The following is a 14,040-nucleotide window of genomic DNA, read 5'->3' as shown; positions in this document are numbered from 1 at the left end:
GAAGGCGTGAGGGCGGATGCGCGGGAGATGGGCCGGACATGGTTGAGGGCACTGTCAACGACAGTGGGTGGAAAACCTCGGTTAAGGAAGAAGGAGGACATGTCAGAGGAACTGTTTTTGAAGGTAGCATCATCGGAACAGATGCGACGGAAGCGAAGGAATTGAGAGAATGGGATGGAGTCTTTACAGGAAGCGGGGTGTGAGGAGCTGTAGTCGAGATAGCTGTGGGAGTCGGTGGGTTTGTAATGGATATTGGTGGACAGTCTATCACCAGAGATTGAGACAGAGAGGTCAAGGAAGGGAAGGGAAGTGTCAGAGATGGACCACGTGAAAATGATGGAGGGGTGGAGATTGGAAGCAAAATTAATAAATTTTTCTAAGTCCCGACGAGAGCATGAAGCAGCACCGAAGTAATCATCGATGTACCGGAGAAAGAGTTGTGGAAGGGGGCCGGAGTAGGACTGCAACAAGGAATGTTCCACATACCCCATAAAGAGACAGGCATAGCTGGGGCCCATGCGGGTACCCATAGCCACACTTTTTATTTGGAGGAAGTGAGAGGAGTTAAAGGAGAAATTGTTCAGAGTGAGAACAAGTTCAGTCAGATGGAGGAGAGTAGTGGTGGATGGGGATTGTTCGGGCCTCTGTTCGAGGAAGAAGCTAAGGGCCCTCAGACCATCCTGGTGGGGGATGGACGTGTAGAGGGGTTGGACGTCCATGGTGAAGAGGAAGCGGTTGGGGCCAGGGAACTGGAAATTGTTGATGTGACGTAAGGTGTCAGAGGAATCATGGATGTAGGTGGGAAGGGACTGGACAAGGGGAGAGAGAAGGGAGTCAAGATAACGGGAAATGAGTTCCATGGGGCAAGAGCAAGCTGACACGATCGGTCTATCGGGACAGTTCTGTTTGTGGATTTTGGGTAGGAGGTAGAAGCGGGCTGTCCAAGGTTGGGCGACTATCAGGTTGGAAGCTGTGGGAGGAAGATCCCCAGAGGAGATGAGGTCAGTGACAGTCCTGGAAACAATGGCTTGATGTTCAGTGGTGGGGTCATGGTCCAGGGAGAGGTAGGAGGAAGTGTCTGCGAGTTGACGCTCAGCCTCCGCGAGGTAGAGGTCAGTGCGCCAGACAACAACAGCACCACCCTTGTCAGCGGGTTTGATGACAATGTTGGGGTTGGACCTGAGAGAACGGAGTGCAGTAAGTTCAGAGAAAGACAGGTTGGAATGGGTGAGAGGAGCAGAGAAATTGAGACGACTAATGTCGCGCCGACAGTTCTCAATGAAAAGATCAAGAGAAGGTAAGAATCCAGAGGGAGGGGTCCAGGTGGAGGGAGAATATTGGAGGTGGGTGAAAGGATCCGTTGAACGGGGAGAGGACTCCTGCCCAAAGAAGTGAGCCCGGAGACGAAGACAGCGGAAGAAGAGTTCAGCATCGTGCCGAGCCCGAAATTCATTGAGGTGAGGGCGTAAGGGTATGAAACTAAGTCCTTTGCTGAGCACTGAACGTTCAGCATCGGAGAGGGGAAGGTCAGGGGGTATAGTGAATACATGGCTGGGGCTGGGATTGGAAGATGGGGTGGGGACGGAGGGACAGGTAGGGGTGGAGGGTCCTAGATGAGTGTTGGTGTCGATGAGTTGTTGTAGCTTGCGTTCCTTAGCACTTGAGAGAAAGAGAAAAAGTTTCTTGTTGAGGCGTCAGATGAGACGAAGAATAAAATGAAACTGGGGGCACGCGCAGCTTTGAAAAAGGGTACAGCAGTGCTGCTGGAGGGAGAGGTCGAGTGTGTTCATATGGCAGCACATGGCACTGAGTGTGGATCTCAGAATGTGACGGGAACAGCAGTCCGAGAAACGTTTTATGTCCCGGAGATACCTGTAATCCTGGGTGGGTTCGAAACCAGAGGGATGGAATTTCAGTTGAAATCCACGTGGGGTAAGTCGGAGACGGAGACAGTCACTGAGAAAGGAGATATGGCTGTGATAGCGGGTTTTAGTAAACACCTTGTCAAACACCAGGAGAGAAATGGAAAGCAATGAAGGTGAACAAGGCAAAAGAGAGATAGGGAAATCTTGTCGCAGAGACGAACAGAACTTGTTCAAGGAGGTAGGCATTTCTTGAAGAGCAGTGGCAGTCAATTAAACACAGAGATAAGAACAAAAAACTGCGGATGCTGGAAATCCTAAACAAAATTTTTACCCAGATGGTGGTGACAGTCTGAAATGCACTGCCTGGGACATCTGATGAGTTACATTTCACCATCCAAACACCATCCATTGTTGTGTAAGATGAGTTGAGGAAGCGGTGGGGTGTGGTGAAGTAGAACTTTGACCGGAAAGAAGCAGGGCAGGATGTGCATAGAACTTTGCCAGGATTGCAGGTTTGTTATGAGTTTCAGTATAAATCATTGACTATATTGAAGGCTGAGATCAGCAGATTTCTGGATCTCTCGGGGAATCAAGGGATATGGGAAATGGCAGAGGAAGTGGAGTTGAAACAGTTGATTAGCCACGGTCGTATTCAATGACAGAGGAGACTCGAAGGGCTGTGCAGTTTATCCAGGTTCCTATTTCATAGGTGCTTATGGTGCAGGATGCCAGCAACTGTTCAAGGTGAGGGGCAGGAGCTTTAGGGGGGATGTGAGGAAAAACTTTTTTACCCAGAGGGTGGTGATGGTCTGGAATGCGCTGCCTGGGAGGGTGGTGGAGGCGGGTTTCCTCACATCCTTTAAAAAGTACCTGGATGAGCACTTGGCACATCAGAACATTCAAGGCTATGGGCCAAGTGCTGGTCAATGGGGTTAGGTAGGTAGGTCAGGTGTTTCTCACGTGTGGGTGCAGACTCGATGGGCCGAAGGGCCTCTTCTGCACTGTGTGATTCTGTGATTCTGTGAATAGAGTTGGGGCTGTTGTATTTAAATGCTGAGATGTAGCACAACCACTCGCTGAATGTACAGCTGGTGTGCAATCATGTTCAGCAGTCTGGGCAGACCAGCCAGCAGCTAACACACAGGGCATTGCCGGACTGGCATTAACACAATATTATTGCCATCACCCTGAGACAGGAGAGTAGGTTCATGCTCCACACATCCGCTACCACGCCCCTCATACAGCAGCGATGCCATCTTGATGCCAAGGCAACATGTGTGGCACTGAAGAACATGCAGTGGGGAGAGAAATTTTCCAGTCTCGACTTCATAGCAAACTCAGTGCCCGATTTCTCTTAAACACATCAGCTCCTTTGGAGCATCTTTCTGACAGTCAGTTTATTGTCGTTTAGTGAGAACTTTCGAGGCCGATTTCTGTTCTGGAGTGTGACAGATATCTTTCCCTTAGAGGTGTGCTGTCTCCACATCAGGATAGCATCCTGCTCCAATTGTTACGGACAGGAGGGGATTTAATTTTAAACGGTCCTGATCCCCTCCCCTCACCAGCTGTCTGTAAACAGAAAGGTGTCCTTTGATTTCCCTCTTTATTTGATTTCCCCCAAACCCTCAGTCTTGGAGTGATCCAATCACCAATTAATAACAATAATAGCAAACTCCAGACAGGGTAAAAGCAGGGGGTTAGTTTATTATGCATGAAAATGAATACATGGGGAGGGGGTGTTACTGCGTTGTCCCAGTACATTCACACAATACAAGGGGCATAAGGGACAAAAATGCTCCAGGCTAAAGAGTACAGACAGAATAAGAATGATTGTTTCAGGTGACGCCAGGGTCTACAATCAAAAATCCAATGGCGTTTTCCTTCAGAGAGCTCAGCCTGCTGGACCTGATGCTGCACAATTCACTTCTTACTGGAGTAGTGCTGACATCCACAATGGAAGCAGCACCTCGAGATGAATCTGTCTTTCAATAGACACGAGTACAGAAGTTCTGACGTTCTCACAGGAATAGTGTAGATGAGGGCCAGGCAATGTAAACCTGCACAGAGCTCTGTTTCTGCTGCTGTTGTGTTGATGGAAAATGGCAGACTGACTTTGTTCAGTGCACAATGCATTATTACACCGGTTCTAGCAACTTGTAGGTATGTGTAGGCTGGGGGCATGGGGGCTGGGGTAATTTGACTTAGCTCCCACTTCTTTTCAGAGGATGTATGTTCCGGGTCTGGATTCTTGAGACGGTTAATGTTTCATTTGTTAATAAGGTTAACAGAGGTTTCAGGGTCCTTTGTCCTCCCAGAAAGGTCATCTCCATTAGCCAGAGGATGCCTTAGAAATGTAAAGTGCCTATGTACAATTCCTTTGGAATTTGCTCTCTGCAAGCACCTCTTCAGGGATAACGAGATGCTCTGAATGCCAGGAAGTTCCTAGTGTGTGAGCCACAGTCAGCAAAGGCTTCGGTCATTGTAAGGCCTTTGTCCAGTTTCAAAGGTTTAATAAATTAGCCATGCTGATACATATATGTGATGCATGGTACATAAAAATATAGCGTGAGGTCTTAGTTCCAAGACACAATCAAGATACTGGAGCTGGTTCCTAATCCATTGTTTTGCATGAACTGCAGTGCATTAATTGGCCTTCAAGACATGTTTCTCATGGATTAGCATCAATTGCTACCAATCCCAATGTGAGTAATATTCAGATCACACAAGTGCCAGGCAATGACTACCTCCTCTTAACATTAAATAGCACTACAATCACTGAATCCTCCACCATCAGCATGCTGGGAGTTACTGTTGACCAGAAATTGGACTAGCCATTTTATATTGTGGCTACAAGAGCAGGTCAGAGGCTGGGAATCCTGTGGTGAGTAACTCACCTCCTGACTCCCCAAAGTCTGTCCACCATCTACAAGGCACAAGTCAGGAGTGTGATGGAATACTCCCCACTTGCCTGGATGAGTGCAGCTCCCACAGCACTCAAGAAGCTCGACACCATCCAGGACAAAGCAGCCCCGCTTGATTGGCTCCCCACACACAAACATTCACTCCCTCCACCACCGATGCACAGTAGCAGCAGTGTGTGTACCATCTACAAGATGCACTGCAGGAACTCACCAAGGCTCCTTCGACAGCACCTTCCAAACCCATGACCTGTATCACCTGAAAGGACAAGGGCAGCAGATGCATGGGAACACCAGCACCCTCCGAGCCATACACCAACCTGACCTGGAATATGTCACTGTCCCTTCACTGTCACTGTATCAAAATCCTGGAACTCCCTCCCTAACAGCACTGTGGGTGTACCTACACCACACCGACAAAATCCTGGAACTCCCTCCCTAACAGCACTGTGGGTGTACCTACACCACACGGACATAATCCTGGAACTCCCTCCCTAACAGCACTGGGGGTGTACCTACATCACAGGGACAAAATCCTGGAACTCCCTCCCTAACAGCACTGTGGGTGTACCTACACCACACGGACATAATCCTGGAACTCCCTCCCTAACAGCACTGTGGATGTACCTACACCACACCGACAAAATCCTGGAACTCCCTCCCTAACAGCACTGTGGGTGTACCTACACCACACGGACATAATCCTGGAACTCCCTCCCTAACAGCACTGTGGGTGCACCTACACCACAGCGACAAAATCCTCGAACTCCCTCCCTAACAGCACTGTGGGTGCACCTACACCGCACCAACAAAATCCTGGAACTCCCTCCCTAACAGCACTGTGGGTGTACCTACACCACACGGACATAATCCTGGAACTCCCTCCCTAACAGCACTGTGTGTGTACCTACACCACACGGACAAAATCCTGGAACTCCCTCCCTAACAGCACTGTGGGTGCACCTACACCACACGGACAAAATCCTGGAACTCCCTCCCTAACAGCACTGTGGGTGCACCTACACCACACGGACAAAATCCTGGAACTCCCTCCCTAACAGCACTGTGGGTGTACCTACACCACACGGACAAAATCCTGGAACTCCCTCCCTAACAGCACTGTGGATGTTCCTACACCACACGGACAAAATCCTGGAACTCCCTCCCTAACAGCACTGTGGATGTACCTACACCACATGGACAAAATCCTGGAACTCCCTCCCTAATAGCGCTGTGGATGTACCTACACCACACGGACATAATCCTGGAACTCCCTCCCTAACAGCACTGTGGGTGTACCTACACCACAGGGGCTGCAGCGGCTCAAGAAAGCAGCTCGCCACCACCTTCTCAAGGGCAATTAGGGCTGGGCAATAAATGCTGGCCTTCCCAGTGATGTCCACATCCCGTGAATAAATAAATAAAAAGTAATGGAACCTAAACTGAAAAAACTGGAAAGACAGGAGAAAATCAGTTTGTTCAGCTTGGAGCAGAGAAGGGTGAGGGTGTTGAAATTGAGCTGTTCTGATTGAATGGACAGGAAACAACTCCTTACACTGGCAGGAGGGCTGATAACCAAATGAAACAGGTTTTAGATAATCCAGGAAAGAACCAGAGAGGAGATGATGAGAATTATTTTCACAGTTTGTTTTCATGATCTCCATACACTGGGTGAAAGATTCCCTCATACATTTCTCAATCAAAGTGGTTAAGCATGGAAAAGAACAAAAACATCAGATTATGGAGGTAGAACAGGCAGAGCGCAATTAATCGGATAACTCTTTCAGAGTGTTTCAATGGACCGAAAAGACTTCCTGTGCTGTGTGATTCAATGCAGATACGCATTCATTGATTCAATATTGTTATTAGAATTCAAAAATTCATGGATCTGGAATTTTTTGAACTCTGAATCAATACTTTTATGAAAGTCAATATCCTGTGCTCACCTTTCAGCTCCCACTCCGAATGGTCTCGAATGCTATACCTTGTCAGCTGGAACTGGTACCAGCAATCCAGGAATTGTGAAATGTTTCGGGATTCAGGATCGCTGCTTGAAAACTACCGTTAAATTTGGTAACTATACATTTAACTGATAAAGTGTCATGGTAACAGCCTGAATTGCTTGGTTGATGTTAGGGAAAATACCATATTTGATGATAGAGATATGGTGAACCAAATGCAAATCAGATTCCAGTAATTTGGAAGGTGATTTCCATGACAGTTATTTCAGGTAGAGCTGTGAGGATGGAGAGAATGGTGAACCCATAAACTATTGTAGGACAGTTCAACAGAGGGTGTCAAGTGAATTCTGATCCTTTGAATTCAATTTAATTGAAGTGGCTGCATTCAATGTCTCATAATCAAAGCAGTCACAGCATGGGCAGAGTACACTACTGAAGTGAATTAACACCCATTTCTCTTTTAAGATGGTTCTTAAAATCTATCTGTATTTACTGCAAAGAGCTTTGGGATGTCCTGAGACTGAGAAAGCTGTGATGTAAATGTAAGCCTTCGTTCCATTCTACCTCCCTCCCTCCCTCCTCTCTCCCATGCTGACAAACTGAAACTAATATTACCTTATTAACTAATTCATTAAAGCAGGGTGAATAATTGATAGAAATGAAGCATAACTAATCATTCTGAAACAAGTTCAGCATCGAGAATCTTGGATAACTTCAGTGGGGGCTTGGTGCTGAATAAAGTCGACTCTAGTAATATCCCCGATTGGAAAGCACCATTGATCAAGTCGTTATGATGCGGCAGATGATATGTGCCAAGTGGACCAAATTCAGGAGGGAATCTCAGTCGCCCTATCACATTCTGCCATTTGTATTTATTATGAGATGTGTGCACTGAATTCAGAAGTAATAAGTCTACCAAGACCTTTAGAGATTCTAAATATTAAATCCAAATATTTATTAAAAAAATATAAAAGATTTCAAGCAGATACATAAGTCTACAAGTTATTTCCTACTATAGTAACTCCTAAAATTCCTAATTAACCTGACTCTCTTTAAGGCAACAGTCCAAAATAAATTTTAGATCTAAAACGAACTTAGCGAGTTAACACGATACCCTGCTCAGTGGCTTTTCTCCAGCGTCAGTTTCTGTACACAGCAGACTCATGCACTTTTTCAGACACTCCTGTTAGATATTACATGGCCTTCTCTCACAGCCTTTCATTCTCCTTCTTATATGTTTCTCTCCTTTTAATATGTAATTTCTATTATTCCACATGTCTTTGAAACTGTATCTTCCTCATAATATAAAAGCTTTCATGTTGCCAATACATAGGCGAGTATGTTCCTGTCGGTGATATGGGGGTGGGGCCCACTCACTGATGGGAAAATGACGCGGGATGACTTCGGAAGGAACACCCGATGACATCCCGGTCCATTTAAATTTTTAGGATGGCGGGCGGACTGCAAATTCAGCTGTTTACCCACCAACCTGTCAATGGCCAATTGGGTGAGGGTCTGGAATGCGCTGCCTGGGAGGGTGGTGGAGGCGGGTTGCCTCACATCCTTTAAAAAGTACCTGGATGAGCACTTGGCACTTGGATGAGGACTTGAGCACATTCAAGGCTATGGGCCAAGTGCTGGTAAATGGGATTAGGTAGGTAGGTCAGGTGTTTCTCATGAGTCAGTGCAGACTCGATGGACCGAAAGGCCTCTTCTGCACTGTGATTCTGTCTCACTCATTATCCCCCATTCTCACTCAATATTCCCATACTCACTCATTATTCCCATACTCACTCAATATCCCCATTCTCATTCAATATCCTCCATTCTCACTCATTATTCCCCATACTCACTCAATATCACCATTCTCACACAATATCCTCCATTCTCACTCAATATCCCCATTCTCACTCATTATTCCCAATACTCACTCAATATCCCCATTCTCACTCATTATTCCCCATACTCACTCAATATCACCATTCTCACTCAATATCCTCCATTCTCACTCAATATCCCCATTCTCACTCATTATTCCCAATACTCACTCAATATCCCCATTCTCACTCAATATCCTCCATTCTCACTCATTATTCCCCATTGTCACTCAATATCACTACTCTCACTCATTATCCCCCATTGTCACTCAATGTCCTCCATACTCACTCAATATTTCCATTCTCACTCAATATCCTCCATTCTCACTCATTATTCCCATTCTCACTCATTATTCCCATTCTCACTCAATATCCCCATTCTCACTCATTATTCCCCATACTCAGTCATTATTCCCCATTGTTACTCATTATCCCCCATTGTCACTCAATATCCTCCATTCTCACTCATTATTCCCCATTGTCACTCATTATCCCCATTGGCACTCATTATTCCCCATTGTCACTCAATATCCTCCATTCTCACTCATTATCCCCCATTCTCACTCAATATCCTCCATTCTCACTCATTATCCCCCATTGCCACTCAATATCCTCCATTGTCACTCATTATCCCCCACTGTCAATCAATATCCTCCATTCTCAGTCATTATTCCCCATTGTCACTCATTATCCCCCATTGTCACTCAATATCCTCCATTCTCACTCATTATCCCCCACTGTCACTCAATATCCTCCATTCTCACTCATTATCCCCCATTGTCACTCAATATCCTCCATTCTCACTCATTATCCCCCACTGTCACTCAATATCCTCCATTCTCACTCATTATTCCCCATTGTCACTCATTATCCCCCATTGTCACTCAATATCCTCCATAAACACTCATTAGTCGCCACTGTCAAACAATATCCTCCATTCTCAGTCATTTTCCCCATTGTCACTCAATATCCTCCATTCTCACTCATTATTCCCCATTGTCACTCATTAACCCCATTCTCAATCATTATCCCCCATTGTCACTCAATATCCCCAATTCTCACTCATTATTCCCCATTGTCACTCAATATCCTCCATTCTCACTCATTATTCCCCATTGTCACTCATTAACCCCTATTATCTCTCAATATCCTCCATTCTCACTCATTATTCCCATTCTCACTCATAATCCCCCCTGGTCACTCAATATCCTCCATTCTCACTCATTATCCCCCATTCTGGCTCATTATTCCCATTCTCGCTTATTATCTCCCTTTTGCACACGTTACCTCCCATTTTCACTCATTATCCCCACTCTGACTCATTATCCCCCAGTCTCACTCATCCTCCCCACTCTCACTGATTATCCCCCAGTCTCACTCATCATCCCCACTCTCACTCATTATTCCCCATTCTCACTCATTATTCCCCAGTCTCACTCATTATTCCCCACTCTCACTCATTATTCCCCAGTCTCACTCATTATCCCTACTCTCACTCATCATCCCCACTCTCACTCATTAACCCACTCTCACTAATCATCCCCCAGTCTCACTCATCCACCCCACTCTCAGTCATTATCCCCCACTCTCACTCATCCACTCCACTCTCACTAATCATCCCCCAGTCTCACTCATCCACCCCACTCTCACTCATTATCCCCCACTCTCACTCATCCACTCCACTCTCACTCATTATCCCCCAGTCTCACTCATCCTCCCCACTCTCAGTCATTATCCCCCAGTCTCACTCATCATCCCCAATCTCACTCATTATCCCCCAGTCTCACTCATCAGCACCACTCTCACTCATTATCCCCCACTCTCACTCATTATCCCCTAGTCTCACTCATTATCCCCCAGTCTCACTCATTATCACCCACTCTCACTCATTATCCCCACTCTCACTCATCCTTCCCACTCTCAGTCATTATCCCCCAGTCTCACTCATTATCACCCACTCTCACTCATCATCCCCACTCTCACTCATCATCCCCCAGTCTCACTCATCATCCCCACTCTCACTCATTATCCTCCAGTCTCACTCATCATCCCCAGTCTCACTCATCATCCCCCAGTCTCACTCATCCTCCCCACTCTCACTCATTATCCCCCAGTCTCACTCATTAACCCCACTCTCACTCATTATCCCCCAGTCTCACTCATCCTCCCCACTCTCACTCATTATCCCCCAGTCTCACTCATCATCCCCACTCTCACTCATTATCCTCCAGTCTCACTCATCATCCCCCACTCTCAGTCATCATCCCCCAGTCTCACTCATCATCCCCAGTTTCACTCATCCTCCCCACTCTCAGTCATCATCCCCCAGTCTCACTCATCATCCCCCAGTCTCACACATCCTCCCCACTCTCACTCATTATCCCCCAGTCTCACTCATCCTCCCCACTCTCACTCATTATCCCCCACTCTCAATCATCATCCCCACTCTCACTCATCATCCCCACTCTCAGTCATCATCCCCCAGTCTCACTCATCATCCCCCAGTCTCACACATCCTCCCCACTCTCACTCATTATCCCCCAGTCTCACTCATCCTCCCCACTCTCACTCATTATCCCCCACTCTCAATCATCATCCCCACTCTCACTCATCATCCCCACTCTCAGTCATCATCCCCCAGTCTCACTCATCATCCCCAGTCTCACTCATCCTCCCCACTCTCAGTCATCATCACCCAGGCTCACTCATCATCCCCCAGTCTCACTCATCCTCCCCACTCTCACTCATTATCCCCTTTTCTCCAGAAAGAGGGACCCACCAAGACATAGAAAATGAAAAAGCAGTTTCTGTTCAGTTGAAGCCAGAATCCCAGAGAAGTTAGACCCCTGAGGGACCAGTCCGAAACTAAAGGTGAAGCCTGCTGCTAGGAGAAGCTGGAAACAGGAGTAGAAACTAAAAAAGAGAGTCTCCAAATCCAGGGGAGTGGAACAGGAAAGGTCCCAAGGTGACGGTCTCGTTAAAGGATAAGGACAGGTATCTGGGAAAGGTCTGTTCTGTGGAAGTGAAAGTAAGGAGCAGAGGGAAAGGCTCTGAGCTCGAAGGTTAAAGTGTAGAAAGCTGCAGCACACAGATTTAAAGCGATATAGCTGGGGGATCCATGGCGACAGCAGAAGGTCTGTACTCTTTACTATGGGCATGTGAAGCAGCGGTGTTCTGTTGGCATGGCGGAGTCAGTAACGGTGCATGGAAGGAAGTTTGAATGCAGGGGAGAGGAACATAAGGAGAGTTTGAAATCCTGGATGCGGCCTCTTGTGGAAGGTGCCTGAAAGAAACCACAGGTTTGAGAGAAGATTCCAAAGTGAGTCCTTTGAGTGTAGAGATTGGAAAATTTTGTGTGAAAGCTGGATTTCAGTGAGACCGGTTGGCTAACAATGTGACAAGCATCTGGGGATTGAGGAGAGCATTGAGGAGAGATCCATAGTATCTGACTGAGGTGATAGCTGTGACTTGGTTTCAGGGTGTGGGCTGTGTCCTTTCTGGGAACTTTACAGTATAAGATAGCTTTTGTAATGTGTGTTATCCTTTCACATCTGTATATCTGTAAAAGGTAAAGGTTGTGAATGAAGAAGTATTGTTATATAGTTCATCTTGTTTAATAAATGTCTTATTCTTCTGTTAAAAGTTCAACAGCAGACTCCTGTGACTCTGTTCAGTAGCCACTCTCAATGACTCTAAACAAAAAATAAAAACTAGGGTCTATAAAGCCAGGTTCCACCCTAGGATCTGGCTTGCCTGGTAGTAACATCAACTGGGATCATAATACAACAGCCTGACATAGTCATCCTCACGGAATCATACCTTAAAGACAATGTCCCAGACACCCACCATCACCATCCCTGGGTATGTCCTGTCCCACCAGCAGGACAGACCCAGCAGAGGTGGTGACACAGTGATATACAGTCAGGAGGGAGTTACCCTGGGAGTCCTCAACATGAAATCTGGACTCCATGAAGTCTCATGTCATCAGGTCAAACATGGGCAAGGAAGCATCCAGCTGATTTCCCCATACCCACATCTCCTCAGCTGATGAATCAGTACTCCTCCATGTTGAACATTGCCGAGCAGATGATCCATCTCAGCCTCCTCCGGAAGTTCCCAACATCACAGATGCCAGTCTTCAGCCAATTCGATTCACTCCACATGATAGCAAGAAACGGCTGAAGGCACTGGACACTGCAAAGGTTATGGGCCCTGACAATATTCCAGCAATAGTACTGAAGGGTTGTGCTCCAGAACTTGCCGTGCCCCTAGCGACTCCTTCACCCCATCCCACCCCCTCCCTCACCCCAACCCCTCCTGATACCCTTCCTCTCCCCAACCCCTCCCCAACTCTTCCCCTCCTACTCCCCTCCCCACCCGAAGCCCTCCCTATCCCCAACTCCTCCCTCCCCCCAAAGCCTCCCTTTTCCCATTGCCTCCCCTCTCCACCCTCTCCCCATCCCTCCCCATTCCTCCCTATCCATTCACCTCCCATCTCCAGTCTCTCCCAGTCCCCTCCTCCACCTCCCCATTCCCTCCTTCTCCTCATTCCATCCCCTCCTCACCCTCTTCTCTCTCTCCACACTCGGTCCCTCTCCCCATCCTCTCAAACCTCTCCAATCTAGTTTAGTGTCTTTCTGTGTGCAGAGAGAGGGAAAGTGGTGATTCCACTCACTCAGGAAGTCAGTCAGTATCCAGCTGAACGTTTATTTGAAATGTGACCAATTTCATTTCAGCAATTCTGTTGAGAAATAGTGAGGGATGTGTAATGCTGGATTTGTGAGTCCGATCTGAACTCCAATCCCAGTCTTTGGAATTTGTTTTAATTATATTGAAATTTCAGCTTTGTGTTTTTCATACTGTGCAGTTGCTGTTATCTTGCAGTGACGGTGAGATGAATTTAAATCTTTAGATTATTCAATTTGTGAATTAATACATCAGACTTGCTATAAATTACTCTGTGTTTGTGTTCTCAACAGAAGGGTCATTCATACAAATCAAAGGTTGTGCAACCCAGAGCGTTTGCAAAGTCAACGACATTCCACAACTCGGAATGCAAGTCAGTGCTACTGTCAACTGTTGTGATGGCAACCTGTGTAATACAGGCACAGCCCTTCCAGGTAATAACAACAGGCATCATTTCAAGGCCTGTATTGACCCCATAACTTTTTATTTAAAACAAATCTTTATAGTGTGGGTAAATTAGTCCATCATTCAGCGGGGAGCTAGTTGTAATACATCAGGGCCAGAATGTTACCCTTGACTGGTGGGCACGCGCCCAACATGCTGGAATGTAAAACGACACGCGATGATGTCAGGTGTGTGTCCCGACATCACCGCGCACCATGACGATATTTGGCTGGGATCACGAGATGAAAATGGAGGCCATTAATTAACGGGCCAGTTAAGGCCCTTTAAG

The 14,040-nt window shown here is 46.8% G+C and overlaps 1 protein-coding gene across 1 annotated transcript in view; it reads left to right on the top strand.

Moving 5' to 3' along the window:
* Positions 1-13,741, top strand: part of LOC121273990 (urokinase plasminogen activator surface receptor-like) — a gene marked incomplete at its 3' end in the record, with an annotated part of 35,531 nt that extends 21,790 nt beyond the window's left edge. Inside the window, exons 4-5 of the mRNA XM_041181120.1 lie at positions 6,737-6,856; positions 13,601-13,741. Of these exons, the coding sequence (XP_041037054.1) occupies positions 6,737-6,856; positions 13,601-13,741 (261 nt within the window). The remainder of the gene's footprint in view (positions 1-6,736; positions 6,857-13,600) is intronic.
* Between the last annotated feature and the right edge of the window lie 299 nt (positions 13,742-14,040).

This window comes from Carcharodon carcharias, assembly GCF_017639515.1.
Source record: "Carcharodon carcharias isolate sCarCar2 chromosome 29 unlocalized genomic scaffold, sCarCar2.pri SUPER_29_unloc_1, whole genome shotgun sequence".
Taxonomy (NCBI): domain Eukaryota; kingdom Metazoa; phylum Chordata; class Chondrichthyes; order Lamniformes; family Lamnidae; genus Carcharodon; species Carcharodon carcharias.
This window is presented reverse-complemented; position numbering and strand designations above follow the sequence as displayed.